The sequence below is a fragment of the Tenrec ecaudatus genome, chromosome 13 (assembly GCF_050624435.1).
Source record: "Tenrec ecaudatus isolate mTenEca1 chromosome 13, mTenEca1.hap1, whole genome shotgun sequence".
NCBI classification, from domain to species: domain Eukaryota; kingdom Metazoa; phylum Chordata; class Mammalia; order Afrosoricida; family Tenrecidae; genus Tenrec; species Tenrec ecaudatus.
Window position 1 is genome coordinate 98,543,823 of NC_134542.1, and position 27,413 is coordinate 98,571,235.

Consider the following 27,413-nt stretch of genomic DNA (forward strand, 5'->3'; position numbering starts at 1 on the left):
TTTGAACACTGACAAGGGCTCTGAATCTTTTTCTTCTCTTCAGGTGGTTTCACAGAGGAAAGACTTAGGATGCGATTAGAAGATTGAATCAGTCACAGACCACCTCTCCAGAGGGCAGCAGCCTTTGACACAACAAGGAAATGTCACAGAACCCTGACTCGTTTTTTGGGTTCATTTGCAACTAGTTGAGGATATACTTGAGCACATAAATTTTGGCTGGTACTATGTCAAGCATGAATGAGGAGGGGTCTTTCCCCCTTGCATTCTGCCGAGAGAGAGATCCTTAAAATATGATATAGATTCATGTTATGAAACAAAGCCTGCAACGACCTGCTAATTTCCTCATCGGTGTTCATGATCTGTTTCATTTTACTTTATGGAACCTCAACCTGGAAGGCTTAAATGTAGTACTTATACTCACCATGAGGATTAAACTGTCCCCTTAGGTTATGACAGGATTATGGGCAGTTGCTTAACAGTAGATAGACTACAATGATTACAACTAGCATCTACTGACAGAGTAAGTATTAATATAATAAATATTAATATAGGTTGTCCAATGGAAGAAAGTCAAAATGCCAATATGCTGCTTTTGAATCAATTAGATTTTATTCATTTTTATATTCTCAGAATTCAGCATGATGATTAGCAAAAGCTCAGTAAGTGTCAGTTATGGAGATTAAATCAAATATCACCTGGAGAATCTTATACTAAAATGAAGGAGAAAGATAATAAGCATGTAACTAAAAGTGGAAGAAATGAAATTTAAAGGAACACTAAGGAGGATTTGGGATTATTATTTGCTTTTATGCAACATGCAGGGGTTCATGCCAAGAATTATGAATAGCCATTCTGGAGATATTTAAAAACCTCATACATTTCTTAAAGTGTGGCAACTAACAGTACATTTCAACATGTGCTTTTTGTTCGGGCCCATTTCCACGCTGCCTCCCCCTAAGCCGCTTCCATTCCATGGCTGCATTTTCTATGTTCTCTGTTTTTCAAATCTTTTATAAATTCAGGATTATATTTTCCCTAGATAATAAACTGTTAAATGCATGGGCTTAACATGCTAGCAAGGTGTACTTTCCCCCATCATTTCTTCATTTTGAGGGTGATCTCTAATATATTATTTTTTTTAAAAACCAAGCTGTGTTATAATCTATTACCAACATATTCACTCCCCAATACCTTTAAATAACAGAAACTGCCAGAGAACTATAAACATAAAAACAAAAAAATAGGAAGCTTGTAGGCCAAGATAAAGAAGCTTAAGGTTGGCTAATGATTTGGGCTAGTATTAAATCATGACATAGCTCACATGTAAGAACCACAGTTCAATTGTAAAATACAATGTAGTTTAAAACAGAAGATTTACAAGATATTTGCAGAGCACATTAATGCATATTGTAGAAGTTGTGTGAGTGATTCAGTCACAGGCCATGCTAAATGCACGCCCTGATATATAAATTCAAACACAATTTTTCTCAGACTATCACTGAAAAGCGGCAAATTTGGCATTTCACTGCTCAAAATGATATTACAATGTTGTTCATGTGTACTGTGCTTAAATTAATAATGTGACAAATAGGCTATACTGACATGACATCGATTCAAACATTATTTAGAAAATAATCTCAACTTGATAATTCTGCCATTCATAAATAAAACTATGATAGAAACTTAGGACTAATAACTAGTATCTATAATTTGAATGGAAATCTTTATTTAGGTTTTAATAAAATTAATATACTTTACAAAATACTATTGTTTGAAGGAAACCGTTTTTTTTTTCTCATCAGAAGGGAGCTTTAAACTATTAGGCTTTTCTGTGTGGATAATTACTCAATTGCCCCATCAATTATATGACACCATGTAAGATGGTGTAGTTATGGAAGAAAAATGAGTTTATGTCCATTTATAAATAAAGAGTACCATGATAAAAATACAAAAAGAGAAATATGAGCCAACTCCAAATGGCTGATATGCTTTTTAAAAACTGAATCAGTAACCATTACCTTTCTGGAGCACTAGCCTAGGTTGATTTTTCAAACTTTAAATAAATCTTGGGAAGAATTGGATCTTAGGGTCATCTTTGTCATAATTTTCTTCGTAAACAGGTAAAACAAGAAAGAACCTCTTAAAAGAAGATAAAAAGAGCAAAACAAAGTGAAATTGTAGAAAGGAGGAAGGAAGGAAATGGCTGTCAGAATGCTGCTAAAACGACTAAATAAGCTGAACAATATCCACTTGTTTTACATAAGCCCCCTCATTTAATATGCACAATAATTTTATGGTGTAATTTTCACAGATGAGGAAACCAGAACTTCCACATAAGAAGTCAATAACCAGGTATGAAGGTAGTTACAATCTAAGTTGTAATGCTGTTTGTTCTACATACCTGGAAGCATTTTTCTCTTAGATTTTCTTAAATGTACATTTTCATATTATGAAAACCCCCAAAACTCACCACTATGGAGTCGATTTTGACTCATGGAGACCCTGGGAGGGGGGGGGGAGAGCTGCCTCTGTGAGTTTCAGAAACTAACTCTTGACTAAGGCAGGAAGCCTGATGCTTTCCAACTCCCGACCTGCAGTAAGCAGCCCCACTCACAACCGCTATGTCACCAGGGCTTCCTGCCTTCTGAATCTGAACCGATAAATACTGATTTAGCCTCACAGGAGTTTATGCAGTAATCCATATCCTCTGGAAATACAAGACATGCTATTTGAATCACCTGTAGGGACCCTGAGCAAACACCCTAAAATAAAACTATACCCTATGTATCAATATACAGTGTTCTCACCACATTTGTGGTACCTCATTCTGCAAGAAGAATGAGCAACAAGGGCCAGAAGACCTTCCAGTAAACACTAATGTGTTAGATAGAGATGTAGATACAGATGTAAATGCAGATGTCATTTCAATGTATATATATATATATATATATATATATATATATATATATATATATATATATATACATACAGAAAAGAGACACAGCTATAGATATACAGAATTCACTGGTTTTGCTCCTCCAGTGAATTTAAGATGGTACTTTTAACACTACATTCCAAACATAATGAAATTTTTGGTGTTTTTCTTTAACTTTAAAAATCATTTTACTGTGGGCTCATACAACTCTTATCCCAACCCATACATCCATCCATTGTGGCAAGCACATTGTACATTTGTTGCCATCATCATTCTCAAAACATTTGCTTTCTACTTGAGCCCTTGGTATCAGCTCTTCATTTTTCCCTCTCCCTCCCCGTTCCCTGCTCCCTCATGAACCCTTGATAATTTACAAATTATTATTATTTTGTTCTATCTTACACTGTCCAATGTCTCCCTTCACCCACTTTTCTGTTGTCTATCCCCCAGAGAGGAGTTTATATGTAGATCCTTGTAGTCGGTTCCCCCTTTTCACCTCACCCTCTCTACACCCTCCTGGTATCGCCACTCTCACCACTGGTCCTGAAGGGATCATCTGCGCTGGATTCCCTGTTTCCAGTTCCTAATCTCTACCAGTGTATATCCTCTGGTCTAGTCAGATTTTAAAAGTAGAATTGGGATCATGATTGTATGTGTGGGGTGCGGAGGGAGGGAAGGAAGGATTTAGGAGCTACAGGAAAGTTGTATATTTCATGGTTGCTACACTATACCATGACTGGCTCATCTCCTGCCTGTGATCCTTCTGTAAGGGGATATCCAGTTGGCTACAGATAAGTCTTGGGTCCCCAATATTTACTCCCCATCATTTACAATTATTTGATTATTTTGTTCTTTGGTGCCTGATGCATGATCCCTTTGACACCTTGTGATCACACAGGTTACTGTGCTTTTTCCATGTGGGCTTTGTTGCTTCTGAGCTAGATGGTCGCTTGTTTGCCTTCAAGTCTTTAAGACCCCAGACATAATGAAAATTTTATATCTAACAAACTATCCATAAAATATGAGCATAATGATGGTATTTTTAAACATTCAAGGTCTATTAGAAATGAAGCTATACTTTTTATGTGAGTTAACAGAGGTTGTTGCGTAGTAACAGCAGGAATTAGGACAAGGAAGAAAAGGTAGGGCACTCAGAACACAGTGAATGAAACACTCGAAAGAGCAATGAAAGGAAATTGCAGGATGTTCTAGGCAAAGTTAACTAGAGAAAGAAATCCAGTGACACATGTGAAAGAGACATTTATAGCAAGAAGCAGTTACGCAGCAATCAAAGATCCCAGCCCTGTTCAACTCAAGTCTGTAAGTCCAATACTAGTCCAGAAGTCTCTCTTTAAACTCAGGAAGCCACATTCAGTGCCAGGAACATCACTAGTTGGTGGGTGCAAAATCTTGTAGATCCAGTGGCTATGGATGCATCTCCAAGGCTTGTGTAGGTTTCAGTGTGGTTCATTAACAGGAAGGTGAAGGCAGAGTGACAGGTGAAGGCATAGTGGGGGGGGGGAGCAGGTTCCTAGGACCCTCTGTATGAGAAGACCACATCCATATGGAGTCACCATCAGGCCACAGCCTGATTGACAGGCTAGACGTAACCCCTACACTTTTATCTATCAAGTTGGCATGAAATGATGTAACCTCCACACAGAGTGATAAGGGTAAGGCTGGAAAGTAATCAGTACAAATTAGTGTGAAATGATAATCAGGGGTGGGGAAATAGTAGGTGGCAAAAGTCTGTTATATTTACTTGGGAGAATTAAAAGCTTGATGACATAAATGTATAAAAAGAAGGAGGAGGAGGAGGAGGAGGAGGAGGAGGAGGAGGAGGAAGAGGAGGAAGAGGAGGAAGAGGAGGAAGAGGAGGAAGAGGAGGAAGAGGAGAAGAAGAAGAAGAAGAAGAAGAAGAAGAAGAAGAAGAAGAAGAAGAAGAAGAAGAAGAAGAAGAAGAAGAAGAAAATAATGTTGGGGAATATTTGTACAGATTTTCACAATCTAAATATTAATCAATCTGAAAAAGATTGTGATTGGAGTCACATATTGGAATATAACTTTTGAAAAAGAACATGACAGATTGAATGGCCCATAAGTTAAACACCAAACCCAATGGATGTTAATCCAATCTTGGCATACTACTTGGTGCACAATTAAAATGAAGTAAGCACTAGCTATTATTATTTTTTGGGTACATTTATATTCAAATAATCAAAGATAGAGTCCTTACTCACTTTTGTCTCATTGATTCTGACTCAGAGTGACCCTATAGGGCAGGGTAGTATTGCCACTGAGCGTTTCTGAGACTGTCACTCTACTGTGGTAGAAAGCCTCATTTTTCTCCTGGGAACAGCTGGTGGTTTCACACTGCTGACCTTATGGGTAGCATCCCGATGAGTAATTAATACACTACTGAAAGTTACATAGATAACTTTATTGTGGCTTGAAAACAACATCAATTGATTCATGGACTCTTCAAAAAGAAAAGGTAACGTTTTTCACTATGATCAAAGGACACGAGGAACATGATGCTGTTAGATTGGAAGAGGAAGTTTCATATTTGATGCTACTGTGAACAGCCTTACATAATGACAGCAGCATGCGGGTTGTTATTTTGATTTTTCACTTTTAGAATCAACCTATATACAAGTTATGGTTTTGCTTGAAATTAGTAATGAAAACTCTCAAAATTTAATAATATAAGCATTTTGAAACTTCAGAGAAAGTCAATGGAGACGGTATGATCATCATACAATTACTAAGGAGGAGAAGGGATGAGTAGGTGAAATTTAATGTCATTGACTCAAAGCCATGCCCCTGGCCACAGAAAATTAAGCTAATGTTTAAGATTGATTAATCAATATTGATGTTAATGTTAAAGAAACTATTAATAAAATCAAACCAACCAAACACCAAATATTATTGGCATATGAAATGGAGCCATCCACCAGACAAGCTATAACAGGAAAGACTCCAAAATGATGCCTCTTCCGAACCAAAACCGGCGCGAAGAAGAGAAGCATTCCTTTGGGTCTGTACTCTTAACATTCCCTGTTGATTTTTTTTTAATGCGTGTGATGTGAAAGTTAGATTTTGTGTCAACTTGGCTAGGTCAGCATTCTCAGTGGTTTGGGAGTGAAGGCTTAGTAGTCCTCCCTGCTATTATGTAGCACAATCTAATCAGTTCCATAACTGCATCTACTGTGAGAAGCCAATCACTGGTAAGCATTAGGCTGGAAGGTAACCCCTTTACTAAGGCACAGTCCCTAAGGCAATTTAAAGGAAGTTTCATTGGTGATATGGCCTAATTCCTATGTAAGTGATTGATGTGAGGAAGCTAGCTTCTTTCTTGCTGATTTTTAAATATGTAAGCATCTCTATCATTTTAACATTGGAGAATACTAACTGCCCCCGAAAGAAAATAAATACATAAATAAAAATGGTTATATTTTATAAAAACGCCTTGCCTTGTATTTCTTGTTCTTATGTGTTGGTACTATACTTTTAATGATTAAGCAAGATAGTTTGATGAAAATAAGGTACTATTAGTTCAGCTGCAAAATAGGTATAGAATATGTACAAAACCCTCTACTATTCTAAAATGTACAATCTTGCCCATAATGTTAAACTCACTCAAGTTTTGTTTCCAATGCGATCCAAAATGTTAATAAATGCATGCATTTATAAAAGAGTAACTTTTCCCTCGGCAAAAGTAGGAGATCAAAAGATTGTTAGAAAAGTTACAACTACAACAGCACAATAATTGCTACGCCCACCTGAGCTATTCTTTCCATTAAGCCATCATTCAGTATTGCCTGCTGACCCTGTTCCTCTTCTTTTTATTGAGTGAAGCAATAGATCCTTCTCCTAGTCATATTGAAGAGATTAGGAAATTCAGCTCCATAATGCCACTGTTTCAGGACCAAGATTCTGGACCACAAAATTATATACTGGACCAGTCTACCTGAGCCCCAAATGCAGATTCTGCTAAAAGAGTCTGTGACTGATTCTATAGTGTGTGATAACAGGGCAGCTCGGCTGGCTTTCACAGAACCTACTTTGTACATGTGTTTCTGCCGAGTACGACAAAATCAGCAAAGCACAGTCTTCCATCCTCCTACAAAGGGGTTCCCTAAAGACGGGCTGAACACAAAGCTCAGCCCTTTCAGTGTGCTGTCCTATTGGGGGAAAGAACAAATTGTTTGCAGAGTACATGTGTCTCTGCAGACCTCTCAGAGACCAGTACTGGTAAGTCCCCAAATAACAAACAACAGCTTTCTTGCACCCGAATAACAGAAATAATGACTAGATTTTAGAAGTCACATACTCTGTAGCTAAAGAATAGGTGACTTCTAAAATCTATTAAATATTATTTTTTCTAAATAAATCTAGTCATTGTGAGAATTAAGTACATTTTCATAGAAAAAGTAATAATTTAATCACTAATCACTTAATGGTATTTTGCCTTAAAAGCAATGATTTTTTATTGTCTTTCTAGCTTTTCCTTATACCTCCTATGGCAATGGACATCCCTGGATTTCTATGTAAATAATGGGTAAATGACATGTTATTTTGGCAACATACACAATTGCCTATGTACACTATGATCATTACACGTGCTTGCATACTATTTTTGTGGGTATCTTATATGCAAAAGAGTGGTAAATTTGACTTCTCTGACATTAAATAAAAAGTTTAAGGCCTTTTTTCCTACTTAAAAATGAACCAAAAGGACCAATTGATCAGTTAAAACTGAAACTGGCCCAAGAAGTGACTAAATTCATGTAACTTGAGCTGTGTTTGGAAGAAATTCTACTGAACACAACAATGGAAGCTTATCAAATCAAAATTTCACATAGATTTTCCGCAGCCCGACTAATGAGTCCTGGCTCATTGGTCAGCTATGGAGAAAATTCAACGGAGCTCTGCTATAGGAAATCTCGGCATCAGAGAGTGCTCAGTGGTTCCATTACATCAGTATTGTGCTGAATAAAGCACCCAGGGTCTCTGCTGCTTTTGAGACTAATTTTAGAATACTGTAGTTATTAATTCTTCAGCTTTTTGATTAGAGCCAGACCCTTCCACTGAATGAAAATCTCTTTCATCCTGCCAAAGTCTTGAAATATTTGAATTTCATGAAACATTGGGATTGTTTGGGCTTCTAATACGGTGTTACATTGTTAAACATGACTGGCAATCTTCAACTAGAAAATGGGCATCTGTAGGGTGAATTCTAAAGCATAACTGAAAATGTTAAGGATGTCGTTACATGTAAATACTGTCTAGAGCATCAAAATAGACATTTTTAAAAAACAAAAAATGGAGGAACATTGTAACTGATATTAGTTCTGCCCCTTAGTACAAATGATTATGTATGAAGAACACTCCACTCAGTTACTGACATTTATACTCAGGCTTCATCAAATTTCACCTTCAATGAAGGATCAGCATGCTGCTGTTTTTTGTTTATTTGTGTAATGAGTTCACCTGTTTCAAGATGAATTGATAGGCCCCCAAAAGAATGAAAACCACTGAATAATTCTCATATTACATAGTGATAAAATATTAATAGCTACTTTTCCTGAGAATTAATTGTATGACAAAGCTTCAAAGTTCATGGAAAATGGAATAAAAAGATAACGAAATCTCTTCACAAGCTTTTTGAAGTTCCATCAAATACAAAAATCATCTTTGGCTTCTACATAGGGTCCATCTTTCAACTAAATTCTAAGAGTTAGAACTATATCATAACCCATTTTCAAATAATTTCTTACATATTTTTCAAAAATTATTTAACAGAAAAAAAATTAATGGAGAAGCAATGGATTCCATAATATATTTTCTTTTGAGGATACTGTGTGAAGCAAGGTTCTCGAGAGAAACAAAACCAGGACACATATGATTACATGTATATAGAAGGACAGGTTTATACAGCGAGAAGGAATAAAACAGCTAATTAGTCTACACAGCAGTACAGAGAGCTCAGTGCAACTCACTTTTGTGGAACAGTTAATATACTGGAGGTCCTTCAACTCACATGGGGGAAGCAGACAGAGAAGTCTTCCCTCAGGCAAGACAGGCAGTCTGCCCACAGGCAGCAGACAGCAGCATGGATCAGCAACAGTCAGTAGCACAAGAGTTTAGCAAAGCAGGCCCGATGCAATCTCAAACTCAGGCAATTTAAGGCAACAGAATCCACCAACCTCAAGCTCAAGTGATACATGCACCAACAGCGTGGCAAATCAGGCCTTGAAGGAGACTCAAGCCCTAGTGACATGATCCAAGGGTTGGCTTGGCCCATAGGTAGTGTAGAACACAGGTTGAGGCAGACAACTAGCTAAAGCAGTAGCACACTGCTCCTATCCCCAGGGAACAAGGGAGATATGGATGCCGGCCATTTTCATTTATCTCTATTGCCCTCCAATCATACTGGGATCTGATCAAATTCTGCTGGCATGGTCCTATTGGCCTATTTGGAGCAATACATCTAACTATCACAGATATTAATGTATTGCCTTTTTGACCGATAAGGTAAATACTATTTCTAGAAATCTCTTATATGTGTCCCTCTATCCATTTATCTAACTGATATACTAACAACGACAGCAATAATTATAAATAATATTTAATAGCAGAGGTCATGCATTAATTAGTTATTATGTTTCAGAATCTCTGTTAAATGCTTTACATAGAATAAACTATTTAGTTCTCTTGATGATCTGAAAGGGTATAAATTCTCCAATTTAACAGATGAGAAATCTGAAACACAGAAAGATCATAACTTTTTCAATGTTAACACAAGTGACAGAACCGAAGTCTGAATACCAATCAGCCTCATGCCACAGTCTGTGTTTTACTACAATGGTGAGTAGGATGATTTAGAATATTTTATTCTCTAGTTTAAGTATATTTAGAAAACCATTTTCTTTGTTTTCAGTGGAGATTAAGTTCTCTGTCCCCCAGCTCCCAATCTCCATATATTTTCATGCCACTACTTTGTTTTCAACTTTCCATGTTAGAACTTTCAACAATGACTACGGTAATCAGATAACTTACCCGAATCAGTACATAGCCAAGACCCACAGGTGGCATGTGGTTAAATATTCTGGGGCAGTAAAAGGTATTAATGTATCTAATCTAATGTGTAACTAGGGTATCCTGCCTCCAGAAGGAAATCTAAGTATTTCATTCAAGGATTCCATCATGTTTCTCTTTTTTTTTTTTTTCAGGACTAATTTCCTGGCAACTCTTTGTTGTTGTTATAAAGCATAAAATTTAGTAAGTAACCAAAAAAGAAGAAACTTTCCCAATACCCCTTTAAAGTTGATTAACTGCAGACATAGAGGCACATTCATTTATCATTGCTACAGTTAAAGTATAAAATGTCCAATACCTTTAATAAGTCCTTTTTCTTGTAGAGTTTTCAGGGAAGGTCTTCGGGTAATAAACTTCTTTAATCTGCTTTTCACTCGGTTCTTGTCGGTTGTGTCGGAAGCACTATGATGCAGTCTGAACACTGAAGATTAAAAAAAAAATAAGCCACACAATTTCAGTAATTTTTTTATAATTACTAATTTATGTAGCCATAAATAGAAAAATAATACTATGAAACACGACTTGAATTGTTAGCTAAGGTTCTACTGCTTAGACAGGTCATAGAAGTCAAATTTTCCCATATAAAAGTACTATTTTAAAATTTTGTTCCTTGAACTGCTTAAGCACAATGAAAATATGGTCAGTTTTATATGTTCACAATTTACAATTATTTTTGTAAATTATTTTCATTCCTTTTTGTTAAATATAACAACCTATAGCTGGATAGTTCAACTTATTATTATATGCAAAATTATGATCAGAATAAAGAAAAAATCAGCTAAATAGGGGCAATGATCCCATTAGAATTATCCATTTTAATTTCAATGAAGCATAATTATATAGTTCCTCTAGGAACCTCATCCAGTGCTACCTCAGAAGTGAGGCTGGGACTCTACATCTGTAAAAGTATAGGAACGGAACCATCCTGGAAGGATGGACTATTTTTGACATAGATGGGGTTTCCATGAATGGGAATTGAGTAGATTTTCAAAGTTTCTATTTACCCAAATTCTTGTCAATTTTATTTGTATGTTTGTGTTTTGTTTTTTGCCATTAACCCCAATTGATGTCTTCTTCTGAAACAGGTATTTTTCTACTTTCCTTATTAATGATGCAATGATCAATTCTAAGTGAAATTGTGAGACCCAAATTTTCTTCAAACTTCTATTTTTTTCTTTTTTTGGTTCTCTATTCTCAGCTTCCTATCTTCAGCTTTATCTGTTAAGCACGTGTCCAAATTATTCACAAATATTTGAGTAGTATTGACTAGGCATCATGCTTAATATAAGCAGCTGTGAATTCAAAGGTGGGCACCATACGTCAAGTCTGGACCGACAGACTTCATGGGGTCTACAGGGGTGCTACTTCTAATAGCTGAAGGACAAGGTGGGTATCTTAACTGAGGCTTCCACTGTTTTCAGCTTGTTGTTTAAATGCGAAGATTCAGGCACTTTATTTTGGCACTCAATGGCTCTTTTCTTGTCAAATCTAACTGGTTCATGGTGTGGTGATTGTAAGAACAAATGAAGAAAAGACGTGTTTGTTCTACGGCAGCCCCCGGTGTTCACCATTAAGTCTTCAACTTGATTTGGCAAATGGGTGTTAAGGTGACATTCAGTGATGTCTCCAAATATTGTCAAGTGACTTCTGAAGGTAAAACTGCCCCCCCCACCCATTGACAATCACTTCTTTAGTATTTGAAGCAATGTGGCTTGCTTCAGTTCTCATGTTTTGGTGGTCGTAGTTTTATTCTATACATTGGGAAAATATAAAGAAACAGTAAAAAAATACACATATAACTTATTTAGGTAATATGTATCTTAATATATGTATAATGTCCCATGAGGACTCCTAGAAGCATGGTGGTTATGTGTTGGGCTGCAATCCACATGGTCAGCAGATGGAAACCACCAGCTGCTCTCTGGAAGAAAGATAGGGCTTTCTACTCCTGTAAACAGTTAGCGTGTTGGAAACCCACAGGGCAGTTTTGCTCGACCATAGAGTAACTGTAAGTCAGCATCAACTCAATGACAGTGAGTATCTCTCTTTCTCTCTCTCTCTCTCTCTCTCTCTCTCTCTCTCTCTCTCTCTCTCTCTCATCTATCTTCTATCTATATACTCACATGACATCTATTTTCTGTTTATTACATTAGTTTAGAATAAAAGTACAACCGCTGTCACAAGAGGCATGTCTTGATGTCCTTTGCCTCTAACAGTGGGTTCTCTTACTAGCAAAGGTGGGGAACCACTGAAACTTGCCAATTATAGTGCCCAGAACAATGGCTTTGAAAGTGTGAGGATTATGGATACCCTCAGCACTTAATGAATTAAGTAGACGAGTACAGTCTGAATTTTTGAGAGGTTGCCTTTGAGTTTGGGCAGTCTTAATTTACTCTCGTAGCATATAAAAATATCCATTTTACGTGCACCCTAATTTAAAATAGTTTATGATGCACAGATTTAGACCTATGCTGTCCATATGGTAGTCACTAACCACACTGAGTTATTGAACATTTCAAATGTGCCTAGTGTCACATGAAGAACGATGTTTTAAATATATTAGGTTAAATAAAATTAATGATTACTAGGTAATTATTGAATAATCATTAAAGTTAATTTTACTTATGTCTTTTTTTACTTTTAAAAATGTGACTACCAGAAAATAATCAAAACAGGTCCATGACAGGAAAAGTAGGAGCTTGAGTATTTCTTACCCCAAATTAGAGACCATTCCAGCAACTGATTTGGTGTAGTCAGCATGGCTGAGCAAAGATCAGACTGGTTATGGATGACAGCAAAGTCACCATGCATGTAAAGGAAAAAAATAGGTGACCAAATGATTATCAGAAGAGAATACACAACTTGCTTTAGAACGTGGAAGAGATGATAAAGTCTAAGAACCGAGCAAAAAATTTTAAAATGTGGCTGGAAAAAGCAAAAAAAAGTTTTATCATGAAATGTGCACAGAAGTGGAGTTAGAAACCCAAACGTGAAGAACAGGCAGGCAATCAAACCTCAAGGTGTGATAGTGAAGGCTTCTATCGGCAAGATAAAGAAAACTCAGGAAATAGCAGTTAAGCAGAGAATGAATGGAAGCATCGTCCCCAAAAGAATTGGCCAAGAGCAAACCAGCATAGAAGATACGATATAATCAAGAACGGGTGGTGCTGAAGAATATTCAAGCTTCACTGAAGGCATTATCATAAAACAAAGTTTCAGAAATTGGTAGAATGTCAATTGAGATAGTTCAACACATGAATGCAGCAATAGAGGTGCTCACTCAGCAATAGTAAAACAACAACAACAACAAAAAGGAATAGAGTTACCTGGCCAACAGACTGGAAGAGATCCATATTTGCACACATGTCTAAGAAAAATGATCTAACAGAAGGTAAAGATTGTAAAACATTACCATTAATGGCACATGCAAGAAAGGTTTTGCTGAAGATGATTTTAAAAAAACACAGCTGCAGCATTCTACCATCAGCGATCTGCCAGGAATTCAAACTAGATTCATAAGAGGACAAGGAATGAAAGATATCATTGATGTCATCAAGTGAAGTTTGGTGAAGCAGCGTGTGGCTTTGGAATTCACGGAAGCCTCACTAACAGACTGTTCCACAACGGTGCTTGCGTGTAGAAAGTGAGTAGAACTTGAAGCACTGTTTATTTTTTTCAAACGCTTAATGATGGAAATCAAAGACGGCCGCCTTCATCATGGATTGCATTCCGATATAAAGGAAACCAAGATTTTCACAACTGGACCGATGGGCAACATTATGATAAGGGGAGATAAGTTTGGAATTGTCAAATATTTCTTTTTAGTTAAACATGCAATAAACGTCGATGCAAGTTGCAGTCACGAAATCAAAGGACCTTTGGCAAATCTGCTGCAAAGACCTCTTTAAAGTGTGAAGAAGCAAATAATATGTCATCTTGAGAATGAAGGGGTATCTGATCCAAGCCATGGTGTTGTCAGTCACCACATGAACCTGAAAAAGCTGAACCATGAATGCAGAAGACCAAAAGATAAGACGTTGATGATACCTGGACCTGCAGGAAGCATGAGCACATTTGTTTTTGAAGAAGGTCAGCCAGCATGCTTCTTAGAAGTAAGGCTACTGAGACTCGTCGTCTCCTATAATTTGGGCTGCTTATCAAGAGGGCAAGCCCGTGGAGAAGGACAAAAGCTTGGGAAAGCAGAGGGTCAGCAGAAAGAGAAAGACTCTCAGTGAGACAGCAATGATTGAAAAGATGGTTCAGGTCCATGCAGTGTTTCCTTCTGTTGTACTTCGCGTTGCTAAGAGCCAGGGTAGACATGACAGCACCGAACAACAACAACACAACACTAGAAAACATGAAATGACACACATGGCTCATATTATATTTCTGGACAGTGCTACTGGGTGATAAGAAAAAGGATCATCTGCCAAAAGAAACAAACGCAAAGTGGCCATCTTCTATATTTAGGGCAGTGCTGGATTTAACTATAGTGGATACAATGCATATGGTCTGTGACAGTGACAAGTAATTTCAGTACAGCCTGGGAAGATGCATGATAGAGTTAAGTAGAAGAGTGAAAGGATCCTGGAAAGGGATTCACGTTTTACTCCAGGTCATGTTCTGGAGAAAGAGTAGGAATTATAAAACTATTCACTTACAACGTGGCGGTTCAAAGCCACACAGTGAAAGAAAGGCTTGGTGGATGGCTTCTGCGAAGAACAGAGCCAAGAGAATCCTATGGAGGAATTATACTCCGTAACTCATGCGGCTGACATTTGTCAGAACTGGCTCCACAGCAATATGTGTATCAGAAGCCAAGGAAGGAAAAATTGCTTTTATCCGACAATTGTTACAGATCCATCCGCTTCCACACACTCTGTGTGCATAGTGCTTTGTCCTTGTACTTATAGAGGTGACGCTGGAAGCAGAGCTTTCTCTTTTGTTAGGTTAATGGAGAGTAAGCCAGTGTAGAGTGAATCTTAACTTCACCACTTCTAAATTATAAAAAGACCAGAACACACACACACGCAGCACACACACAAAGATAAGCTGCCTTGTGAGGATTGTCTATAAGCCAAGGATCCAAGGGGTGCCTGGAGTCATGAACAAGACTCGGCTGATGCCTTGAGGAAACGTTTAACTTCCAAATCAATGAGGGAGAATAAAATCTGTGCTTTACAGCCCTTGTGGTGGTGTTTGCGTTACAGCCGTTCTAGGTAACTAGGTAAGGCCTTATCACCATCAGACACAAACTAATTCAAAACTGTTGGCTAGAAGAGTCATGGTGAGCATATTGTGTGCTTACATGCTAGTCTGTCAACTGTCCTCTTCCGGGTAGCCATTGCAGTGGCCACACCAGTTGGTACATGAGCTGTACCAGCTGACAACTGTAGTCAATAACCCATAGATCTGGGTCCTACAGTGTTGGACTTGAAAGAATATTTTCATACAATAATACAATCTGCCTAGGGCAGCTTTAATCTATAGTTTGAAATTAAATAATCAGTTTAATTTTCACACATTACCAAAGGTAATATTTTCTATAGCCGATCTCACGTTCAAACCTTGAAGTTTCCCATGACAAAATGCTAAGGAATGCATAACCAAGGGAGATATTTCCTCTGCCATTTTGGAACTAGTTAAAATGATGTGATGAGAAAATTCTTTGCAAATTAAAATATACATGCGCTCGGTATAAATGCTAAATTATGAAAATAATTATGTAGTGAGTTATATCTTTCTTGGAATCCCCGAGGTTCTCTGGTTATGGTAGTCATAATTAGAGAGAGATATATGTACATTATATTATTTTGAACACTACCATCTGGCTCTAATGTGAGAAATATGTGTAAGGTGCATTGCTTCTCAAAGAAGATAGTAATATGTTTTTAAATGATTTACCTTATTTCCTTCTTAAATACTGAGAAGCTAGCAGAACCTTGGATGTGATTCCATGGTTTTTAACAACCCCGAAATCTCTCCAACGTTGCCTCTAATGCCGACTCTCTGGAGACAGACTCCAGCATCCACTTCTCTTTCCTGATGACATAAATAATCATCCTCAGATGACAAGTCAAATCCTAAGGCCTTGCCATCATTCATTCCTCTCGTTTTGTTCTGAGAAGAGTTATGCAGAAGTTAGAGTCAATAGATGACTATAATAGATGGCATGCTTTTTATTAGCCAAATAACTTAAAGGAGCTATAAATACAAAATAAAAATGTAAAACATAGATGGTTATAAAGCAAGGTCCATCACAGGGCCCCTTAAAACAGCAGTAAATGTCTTCGAGTATTGTGGTTTGCAAATCTGATTTTAACAGCCAAACTTAGAAAACAGTTTACGCTTTTCTGTTGTCAAGGGAGAAAAACTTGCCAAATTGTTCATTTTAAGTAAATACAACATCACCAATTAAGGAAAGCAAAATTTAAACACATGCCTGTGATAATCAGGACATAGTTTGCTTCTGATTTCACTACTGATTTTAACAGAACAGGGTTTCTTGCGTTTTCCCACAGCACCCAAGTGACCCCACACATACTTTTAGTAACTTGTAATCACACAGTGCAAATAAAAGGATACTTTACTGGAAAATACACAGTGTGGTACAATCATCCATCATTTATGAAAAATAGAATTAAGCCTTCTCTTTTTCCTCAGAGAGTCAACTAGTTTTTGAGGGCGAAATTTCCTGCAGTTTAAAGATTTATGTTAAGCCAATGAGCTGGGGGTTTTTTGTGCTTTTTTTTTTTCTCTTCCCTTTTTTCTTCCCCCACTCCCATTTAAACTTTTTAATTCAAAAGTGAAAAGAGCACAGTGAAATGTGGGATTAAATTCCAAAGTACCTAATCTGATTTATTTACGTAGGATACAAGAGGTATCACCCATCATGAGCCATCTTGTCATTCTCATGAACAATGAACCTCAATGTAATTAGTATCTAAGATATTCTGGAATTGACTTTTATTTCCTTTTTTATTTTTATATTTCGTCCCCCCTCTAAGCTAAAGCATAGAATGCGTATGTTCCAAAGCCTAAGGATTTTGAATAACAATATACAATTTGAGTCTCAATGCACACAGGCCAAAGGCATTAGTTTTAAGCACCATTTTTAACCAGTTGAAAGATTTAATTGGTACTAAAGCAGCTCGCACTAGAGAACAGTTTTGATTGTGGGCTTTCTAAGTTGATCTTAAATAAATATCATTACATATGAGAATAGGCATTAGACCAACACAAGTTTTATACCTGCCACAGCTGACTGTGTTAAAATCATTTCTAGATGTAGGAATGTTTATTGTAATGGGGGCCCTTTATATATTTATATTTCAATGGAAACAACATAGTTTTCCCAACGAATAGTCACTAACATTCTATTAAGGGTATGGGAAGCACACAAAAAAAACCCAAATCTTCCAGAATCTAACAGTTTGTATTATATGATCCCAAACTGAGAATCTGCCAGAACTTCCCTAGCTGGGGACTTTATTTTGAAATATCCTTCTCTTCTGCCAAACTGCTGTTCTTGCAGTATTCCCATGCTACAATTACATGTTATTATTATTATTTTATTTTTAAATTTGGAAATGCTGGGAGAGCTAATGTTTCAGAAATGTTGCTCAAGAAAAGCAGTCATTACATTTCAGAAATGGCTGTTTCCAACAGCATCCTAGTCTGTGCGTACCCATTTCAAGTGTGAAGGTTGACATCAAGGTTTCCAAATGGTTCATTCCAGGGTGATTCCCCTTGCTGAGAACTTGCATTTCTACTAAAAATTTGCATTTGCAGCCCAGATATACTGAGTCTTGTAGGATCACCTGGAGATCTTGTTAAAATTTAGATTCTGATTCAGTATACCTGGTGTGGGAAACAGAAAGATTTCTCCCAAGTTGTCTCCCCCAAATATATGCTAAACCTGAGATGCTGCTTGCTTGCTACACATTGTAAATAACTGTAACACTCAGTCCTTGAAAGTAGGTCAGAGGTTATTCTCCTTAAGGGATCTAGAGCAACCAGCCTGTATAATCTGACTCACTCTAAAGAGGACCACTCCCTTCTGACATTGCTCCCTTGAAGGAGTGCCCCAAGGCAAGTGTGGGACCATTTAAGGATGACTAAGTTTAGGCCATTCTATTGAGTCTAAGGTACACCCATCTTGCCACATTTGTACCCCTATTCCCTCCCAGTACTATTGCATGTACAAACCCCTAGGTCATCCCCCTTCTATTGCTTGTATTGCCTATGTTAAAACGCCTTCTCGGGGCCTACACTGTTATCTGTAATCAGAAGCTAAGCTTTGCAAGCTTTGGTGAGAAATAAAATGAGATGAAGCTCTCTCCTGCTCTCTCGTCCCCCACCTCCACGTGGACCACCAAGAGGAGCTGAGGTGAGCATGCTACTATGAAATGTGTCTTACTCTTATTTTACTCTCTCTCTCATCTCTCTATTCCATATGACTTTACTATGTATGATCTTTATATATCTTAACTGTACAATTGTGCCTACTAAACCCATGATTAGCTGACTGGCTACCCCCACAATCTGGAGCGGAAATACAAATCCCACTGAAGCACAATGAGCCAGCTTCAAGTCCTGGTCTGGAGACAGAGCCACATCAGGTGTCCATGGACATATTTATGAGTTGCTAAGAGAAACACATGAAATCCAGGAGCAGGGTTATGGCAAAACCTGTAGCATTTACTTAGTGCAATCATCTTACCACGCTGCAGCATCAGGATCTGGTGATCCAGCAAGAAATGACAGAATAGGGTTATGTCAGGCTCTTCGTCCCCAGAGATTCCAAAACTCTACTCAAACCATCACACAGATTACATAAGAAATCACACCACTAATTTTTCTTCACTCATCTTTTCCAAGAAATCCTCCTTCTTTTTCAAATTCCTCTAGTTTACCACTTTCCAAATTGTTGAAACAGAACCTTTTCCTCTAACTGAATGAAAAGAGAAATTGGGTTTATTTAATTTACTTTCTAGAGCATACACACGTGTGCGAGTTCATGGGGGCAGGAATATACACTATACTGCCTTCTCCAGTCTGCAATTTTAGAGCTTCCAGAAGTTCACGTATAAATCACAACCTACATCAGAGCAGTCAGTCAGGGCAAGTTTGGTCTTAATATCCTGCTAATCAGTTAAGAGTTTCTTTCCTTTCACATGTTCCACAGAAATAAAAGTAATTTTTTCCAACCCAATTGACAGACTGGGAAGCTAAATTATTGAATCTGTGACTTACTTAAAACACACGTCAAGATTAAATCTATAAATAATTGAAACAAAAAATGTAGGGTATTTTATCAGCAGTGATATGTTTTAACTACTTTAATTCTCATGGATGCTGTAGAAATATGAGATAGATTATTAGACTTTTGACAGAACAGTACACAGGCATTACCTTCCTAGTGATTCATATCTATCCTATCATGTGAGGAAACATGGGAATTCATATAATAAAACTCTTTACTTTTAGACAATTTAGTCTAAAAGTCTAAAGAATCAAACATAAGCAAAAAGAATTGATTAATGTACAGTCATTTCAGAAGATACCACATGCTAAAGAAGCAATGGTACTGAAGGAAAAAAACCCAAGTGCAGGTTTTGGCAAACAAACAAACAAATGGATCCAGGAACTGCCAAAACACCTATTGAGACATCCCCACAAATGAACGCAACACTGTGAGCACTCTCTTATCTACATCACGGCATTCGGAAGGCAGCTACTAGGCTAAATGACTTGAACAAATCCTTACACTTGTCTATTCCAAAAAAAGGTGATCAAAGAGAATGTGGAAAATATCAAACAATATGATTAATATCAATGCAAGTAAAATTAGGCTGAAAATAAAAAGAAAACAAACATTATAGGGGCATAGCAAGACTTGAAGCATTCACTGATAAAGATAAAAGACTACAGACTTTATGGATTACACGTCAACATAAATAAAACAAGAATGCCCCCAGGATGCATGAAGAAGGATTTCATTTCACACGGATCTACACTCTATGCCTGTGGAAGCAGCAGTCAAGCAATCGAATGACATGTTGCGATGGAAAAATCTGCTCCAAAAACTCTGCCTGAGATGTGAACAAAGCAGCCACCTTGAATACTAAGGTGTGTCTGAGCCAATCCATGGCATTTTCAGTAGCCTCATAGCGATTGTGAAAGCTGGACAATGAATAAGAAACACCGAAGAGAAAATTGGTGGCATTGCAAGATGGTGTTGATGAAAAAGATGGAGGGTATTGAACTGCCAGAAGAGGGAGCAAATCAGTCTTGAAAGAAGTACAGCCAGAATGCTTACTGAAATCAGGATGGTTAGATCTGTTTCATGTATTTTTGACATGTCCTCAGGAGGAACCAGTCCCTGGAGAAGAACATAATGCTAGCAAAATAGAGGGTCGGAAAAAGAGGAAGGCCCTCAATGAGATGGATTGACACCGTGGCTGTAACAATGGGCTCAACTACAGCAAGACCACAGAGGATGAAGGAGTTGTTGTTGTGGTTTTGTTTTGTTTGTTTGTTTTCAGTTATTCAAATAGCCACTGATGATGAGGAATGACTCAATAACATCTAAAAATCACAAAATCCAACTTTCTGTATTTGTTACACTTTTATAGTTTACTCTCACATTCCTGGCATTCACACATCGAAATTCTAGAAATATATTCTTACAATGATGTCTATATCTATAACGTCCGTTAAAGCATTCATTGGTATATGACACAGATGGCCCACTGTTTTTTCAAGTATAGGCTTTTTTTTAAATTTTGGTAATTGTACATTAGACGCAAGGATGGGAAGGCAGGCTTTGTGTCACATATTTCGGAGATGTGATTGGGGGAGGTCGGTCCTGGAAAGGACATCATGTTTGGCAACTGCAGAGGGCAGTGAAAAAGAGGCGGCCTTTGACAAGATGAACTGAGGCAGCAGCCGACACAAGGGGATCAAGCATAAGGACACGTACAATGGAGACACAGGACCGGGCTGAGCTTCTTTCCGCTGTACACAGGGTCACTGTGAGGTGCATCTAATAACATGTTGATAATGAATTTCTATTTTTGGATAATGTATTTCTACAGTGTGAGTTTAAAAGACCATTTCTTTTAAAGCTTTCTAAATAGCATATAACATAAATGAATCATTAATATAACATATATAATAAATATAACATAATATAACATATAACATTAATGAATCATCTTGAAAATAATGACGATGACGGCTAACAATATTATAACATATACATTTTCATTCTGTTTTAGATACATGTAGTTAATTTCATAATTCAGTATTGAAAAGAATTTTAGCAACAAGTTAGGAAAAGACTACATTTTTAATAAAAAAGAGGAAAGACTAAAGAGAAAATTTAAACAAAAACATAACTTATGATTTCTAAAGTGGCACAGAACAAGATGTTTTCCCCTTGAAATAAAATCAGATAGAATGTAAGATGTAAAGGTTCTGACCATTAAGACATTCCTCTATTGACTAGATCCTTCGTCTCTGGCTTTTTCATGACTTGATATAGTGTCAGTAAAACTTTGTCACTTGAGAGCTGTTCATAGCCTTGATAAATTTGATAATAAAGTAAGTGGTTCCTGAGCTAAGGCAGTAGCTGATCGTGAAAGCTAAATTCCTAAAAAAAAAATAAAATAAAATAAAAAGGGAGTGGGGAAATCTCATAGGACATCATTTCAGACAAAGAGCCCTATGAAGTAGAAATATGTTTTCCATGCAGAGAGATTGTATAGTAAATAGACTGTAGTGATAGAAAACAGGCTTTAGCCATATCAAATGAGAAGAGAATTCTATATGAATGTGAATAACAGTTGAGAGAAAAAAATAGGGGAGAGAGAGAGTAATTCCACCACAGAAGCACTAAGGTTGGAGGCAACTGTTTCTTATATTTCTGTGGTAAATAGATAATGTTATGGAATGAAGTATAATTGTAGTATTTCAATGATAATATTTAGATATAGGTTCACAAATAGTAGGCCATGTTTAAGGCAAAAAAATTAAACCACATCATCTGCCATAGCATCCATTCCATGGTTTCTCTATCTGGGATTTCCAAGATAGTAAATCTTTATTGGAACAGAAAGCCCTACCTTTCTCCTCCCAGAGTGATTGGTCAGTTTGAACCAGTGACCTTGCAATGCACAGCATAGGGCCTAACCCACAGAGGCCACAATACCATACTTAGTACTGCTTATATTTGTGATATTTATATTCTCTCTTCATAGATAAGTATACATATATCAAGTGTGACTAATACATATTCTGTGTGTATGTGCACATATATTTGTACCCTGTGAGAATGTGTGAAGCTTTAGAACCAAAGAAGCAATAATTAAGAGGAGGTGGTGAAAACTATAAAATGTACTTTTGGTTTTTTAGATTGTAATAAAATGCTAACATAAATATTTGGATTCCCAAAAGTTTGTGGAACTTTCCATTATCTTTTAATTAAATTTCATTTTTTTAACGGTTGAAGCTCCCTTGTATGTTTTCATGTATTCTGTGAATGTAGTCTCCATTTCCTCTTTGATTATCTACAATGTTAGCCAAAATGATAGTAAAAATTCACTTTTATTAATAACAGTACTGTTTGGGGACCAATGCTATATGGCAGTGGTTCTCAAACTTCCTAATGCTGCGATCCTTTAATACAGTTTCTCATGTGTGGTGACCCCTTTGTTAGTCTAGGTACATTAGAGAAACAAATCCACAGAAACTCATATATATATAAGAGAGAGTTTTATGTAAAGGGTAAGTTCACATCAAGAAGACATTCCCACCCAGTGCTGCCCAACCCCACAAGTCCAACATTAACCCATATGTCTGACACTAATCCACAAATCCTCCTCCATCTCACAAAAACACATGCAATGACACTGACTGCAGGGGGAGAGCTGAGTCAGTAAACTTGTAAGCATCTCAGAGCTGGCAGGGGTCTCCACGAGGCTACTCCAGCACCCAGGGCTGCATTTGGGTAGGTTCATGCAGTTATTCCTCAGGGAACTGGTTAAGGCAACTGTACCCTGGTCCGGCCATCAGAGAGCAAGAGGCCCGAGAAATCGAAAGGCGAGGCTCACTAGCTGTTTATCCCTCCACCCTTCAATTAATCCCACATGTATTTATTGGCCACGTTGGCACCATAAACTTTAACTACCCCACCCCACAAGCACAAAATTATTTTCGTTGCTACTTAAACACTGTTATTTTGCTACTGTTATGAATCAGACAACACCTGTGGAAGGGTCCTTGGACCCTTAAAGGGGTTGCGGCCGACAGGTTGAGAACCACTGCTATATGTTAACCCTATACTGAACATGCTGCCTCTTACATAAGCCTCTAGACATCCACTGTGGTGGTGGTAGGTGCAATTGCGTTGGTTCTGACTCATAGGGGCCTTAGGTAAGCCAGAATGAAGCACTGTCTAGTCTTGCTCCATTCTCACTATTGGTATATTTGAGCCCCTTGTTGCAGTCAATACGGCAATCCATTTTGCTCAGGGTCGTTCTCTTTTTGCTGCCCTTGACTTTAACAAGCATGCTATTCTGTTCCAGGAGCTGGTCTCTCCTGATGACATGTCCAAGGGACGGGAGACTTAGTTTTGCCATTCTTGTTTTGCAGAAACATTCTCACTGCACTTCTTCCAAGACAGAAATGTCTTTTTCTAGCAACCCACGGTACTTTCCATATTCCATAACACTACAATTAGAAGATATTCATTCTTCTCTGGTCTTCATATTTGTATCCAGCTTTCCCATGAAGATGAAGATGTCAACAACTCATGGTGTGATTGTTAGGGCTTATGCATAAGGGCAGGGCTGGAGCTGAACCTCTCAATTGGGTTGTAGCCTGATGACACCTCCTTGAGTTCATTGGCCTTTCTGTACAAGAACGAGAGACTGAACAAAGTTGAATCCTCTTTGACCCTTTGCCTTCTGCAGAGCTGGACCTTGCCTTTGGTTCTTTTATCTCCTGTTGCATTGGCTGCCGATTCCCAGAGCTGTTAGCAGACTTTTGATGGTCGATTCATTTGGCTGAATTTGGGTCTCTGCATCCATAAGTGTATGCTGTCTCTGCTTGTCTTCCTGCTTCCTGCTTCCTGCTTCTTGTTTCCTGACAGCTTCCACCAGTCGAACCAGACTCGATTTATATATTCTACAACTGTGTATGCCATTTATAAATCTCTCTCTCTCACTCATTTTGCATGGTGCAATAAAGAGCCTTAGATATAAAATAATTAAAAGCACTTGGACTGGACTTATCTATTTCTACAACCATGTAAGCCACGTTTGGATAGCAACGCAACATTGTGGGAAACAGAAAGGTTATTTCCCAGGTTGTCCCCCATATGATATACCAAATCTAAGGTGCTGCATGCTAACACATGGTCAATGACCATGCACTCAGAGGTCAACTGCTTAAAGGTTATCTACACAATCCCCCTTGGACCCATTTGGTTGTGGGGCTGGTTCAGATACACCCTAGTCCTCTCAGTGTCTTTACTCTCTAACACACTTCATGGTACAGTCTTAAGCAGCAGACTTCCCAACACATTATGCCATTTGGCTTCTTGGTAGCTTCCATTAGCATAGGTTATATAATATATATAAATATATTATATTATAAAAGTAAAATGAAAGTCTCCACGCATTAAAATATCTTCGCCTTTAATCATGATGTTGTCCATAGGTCCAGTTGTGAGATTTTTTTCCCCCTTCACACTGAGTTCATTGGTGGCTTTGTGGGTTACACACTGGGCAGCTAACCACAAGGTCACAGTTTGAACACACCAGCTGTTGCTTGGGGGAAAGATGAGGCTTTCCATTTCCATAAAGATTTGTAGCGCTGAAAATTCAAACAACAGTTCTAAGAGTTGGGACTGACTAAGATGATCGTGGGTTTGGGTTTTAGTTTAGGTTTACAGTGACTGTAATCCATACGGATGGCTCTGGTCTTTGATCTTCGTTGGTTAAGTGTTTCAATCCCTCGGCACATGCAGAAAGCACATCTATGACCTGTAGACCCCAGGTTGCTAATGAGCCCTTCTCCACCCTCATGCTGCATTCTTCTTCATCCAGTACAGTTTCTTGGATGACTTGTTCTGTGTCCAGATTGAATCAGTATGATATGGGGCCAGATATCTGATGTTAAACCATGCAGTATCTCCCCATTCCTTTTGAATAACTGTCTCTTGGTCTATGTTTGGCTTCTCATGAGCACAATGCAATATTGCGTCAATTTCATTCTTTGTAATGTTATCTGTGGTTTATTATTGATGCAAGGAGTGGAGTGCAGTTGCACAGCAATGAAATATAAGGGAATATATTTCTAGTAGTCTCTGCGTTCATTGCATATCCATCTGAAGTGAGTGGTGATATCCCTTGTTTCATGTGCTTGTCTGACTCTGACTTGAATTTCTGCAGTGCCGTATCAATGTATTACTCCAAATGTGTTTTAATTACCTTCACCAAAGTTTTACTCTCTGGATGATATTAGTGGAAGAAAAATGGGACTTTCTACTCCTATAAAGTTGCAGTTTCATAAATTCATTGGGGGCAATTCTACCCATTCTATAGGGTCACTCTGACTCAATGACAGTGAGATGTGATATTGTTATTGTTTGATAATTTCCACACGCTGTGATTTTGCTTCCTTTGTATATCATATTTTCGATGTCATGCCATAGCTCATCAGGTCTTCTGACATTAGTGTTCCATATGTCAAATCTGTTCTTGAGATGATTTCAGAAATTCAAGTGGAATATTTTCAACATTGTACTTTGTCCCCAATGAACCTGTTTCAATTTTTGTCAGTTTCAACCTGAACTCGATATGAGCAGTTGATGGTCTCTTTCACAGTTGGTTCTGGCTCTATTTAGGCTGCTGATATTGAGCGTCTCTATCCTCTTTTCACACAGATGTAGGCAATTTGATTTCTTTGTATTCCATCTGGTGAAATCTATGAGTATAGTTGTTCATTATGCTGTTGAAAGGGGTATTTGCAATAAAGAAACTGTTGGTCTCGCAAAATTCTCTTTGCCATCTCAAGCTTTGTTTCTAGCAGCAAGACTGTTTCCCAACTACTGATCCTTCCTCTTTGTTTCCAACTTGTACATGCCTTTAACCATTAATTGTAATGCATCTAGTTGTACAGCAACTGAAGAAGTTGGTAGAATTCTCCAATTTTTTCATCATTGGCTTACGTTGTCAGTGCATAAACTTGAGTAATAGCTCAATTAACTGGTCTTCTTAGTTAAGTTTTCAGATATTATCCCATCACAGTGAACATTGTACTTGTGAACAGATCTTGAACTGCTCTTTTGGATGATGAATGGGACAAAATTCTTCTTGGATTCATCATTTCTGGCGTACTACACCATATAATTTTCCAATTAAATGGGCTATTCCAGTTCACTTCAGTACATGAATACCTAAGATGTTGATCTTTAGCATGCCATTTTATTTATGATGACTTCCAATATTTTTGTTTCATACGTTTTACATCTATTTTCTTATTGAATATGGATGGGTGCAACATCCCCCCCCCTTGTTTTGGGCCATGCCCCATCAACAAATGAAGGTCCTGGAAGCTTTGCTTCATTTATGTCAGTAATGTTGGCTCTTCCTTGCAGTGGAAGCTCTCCGCTAGTCATATTTTGAGCGTCTTCCAACCTGATGGGCTCATTTTGCAGAATTATGCCAGATAATTCTCTACTGCTCCTTGTAAGAGTTTTCAGTAGATAATCTCTTCAAAGAGGACCTCCTGCTCCTACTTAATCTTTTCTTTCTTTGGGAGCATCATTAGAACCCATTTACCATCGGTGACCCTGCGGGTAGATGAAATAATGGTGGTGTCATTTCCAGCACCACAGGAACAGGAATGTCACCACACCACAACAAGCTGACAGAGGGGGTGGAATTATTTCAATGTAGTAGGTTCTGTCATTGTCACTTATTTTGCAGATTACGAGTTTGAAGATAAAAATAATTAAACATGTAGCAAGTAAATAACAGAGGCAAAAATCAAATCCATGGCTAGCTGATTACATCCTGTGACTATTCCACATAACTGCCCTCCAGCTCCATTCATTTGGTGACGCTGCTTTAAGTGTCTAAGAGAGGTGATAATAGTCCTACGCTATATTCATTTACTTCTGACTTAAAGTCTCAAAACATCTACTTCACATGAAAGGCTTAGTGGGATTCTCTCTCCATAGTGTGCACCACCGATGAGGAACTTGATCATCGATCAAGAAGTATTTGTGCAAGCAGAACAAGGGAATACTGCATGGGTAAAAGCTGGGGATGTGTGTGTCCTCTCCTCATATTTATTAAATCTGTAA

General features: G+C 37.8%; 1 protein-coding gene across 1 annotated transcript in view; it reads right to left on the reverse strand.

Annotated features, from left to right (window-relative positions):
• Window positions 1-27,413, reverse strand: part of ARHGAP15 (Rho GTPase activating protein 15) — a 751,376-nt gene that overhangs the window by 323,048 nt on the left and 400,915 nt on the right. Inside the window, exon 8 of the mRNA XM_075529808.1 lies at window positions 10,335-10,457. Coding sequence (XP_075385923.1) covers window positions 10,335-10,457 — 123 coding nt within the window. The remainder of the gene's footprint in view (window positions 1-10,334; window positions 10,458-27,413) is intronic.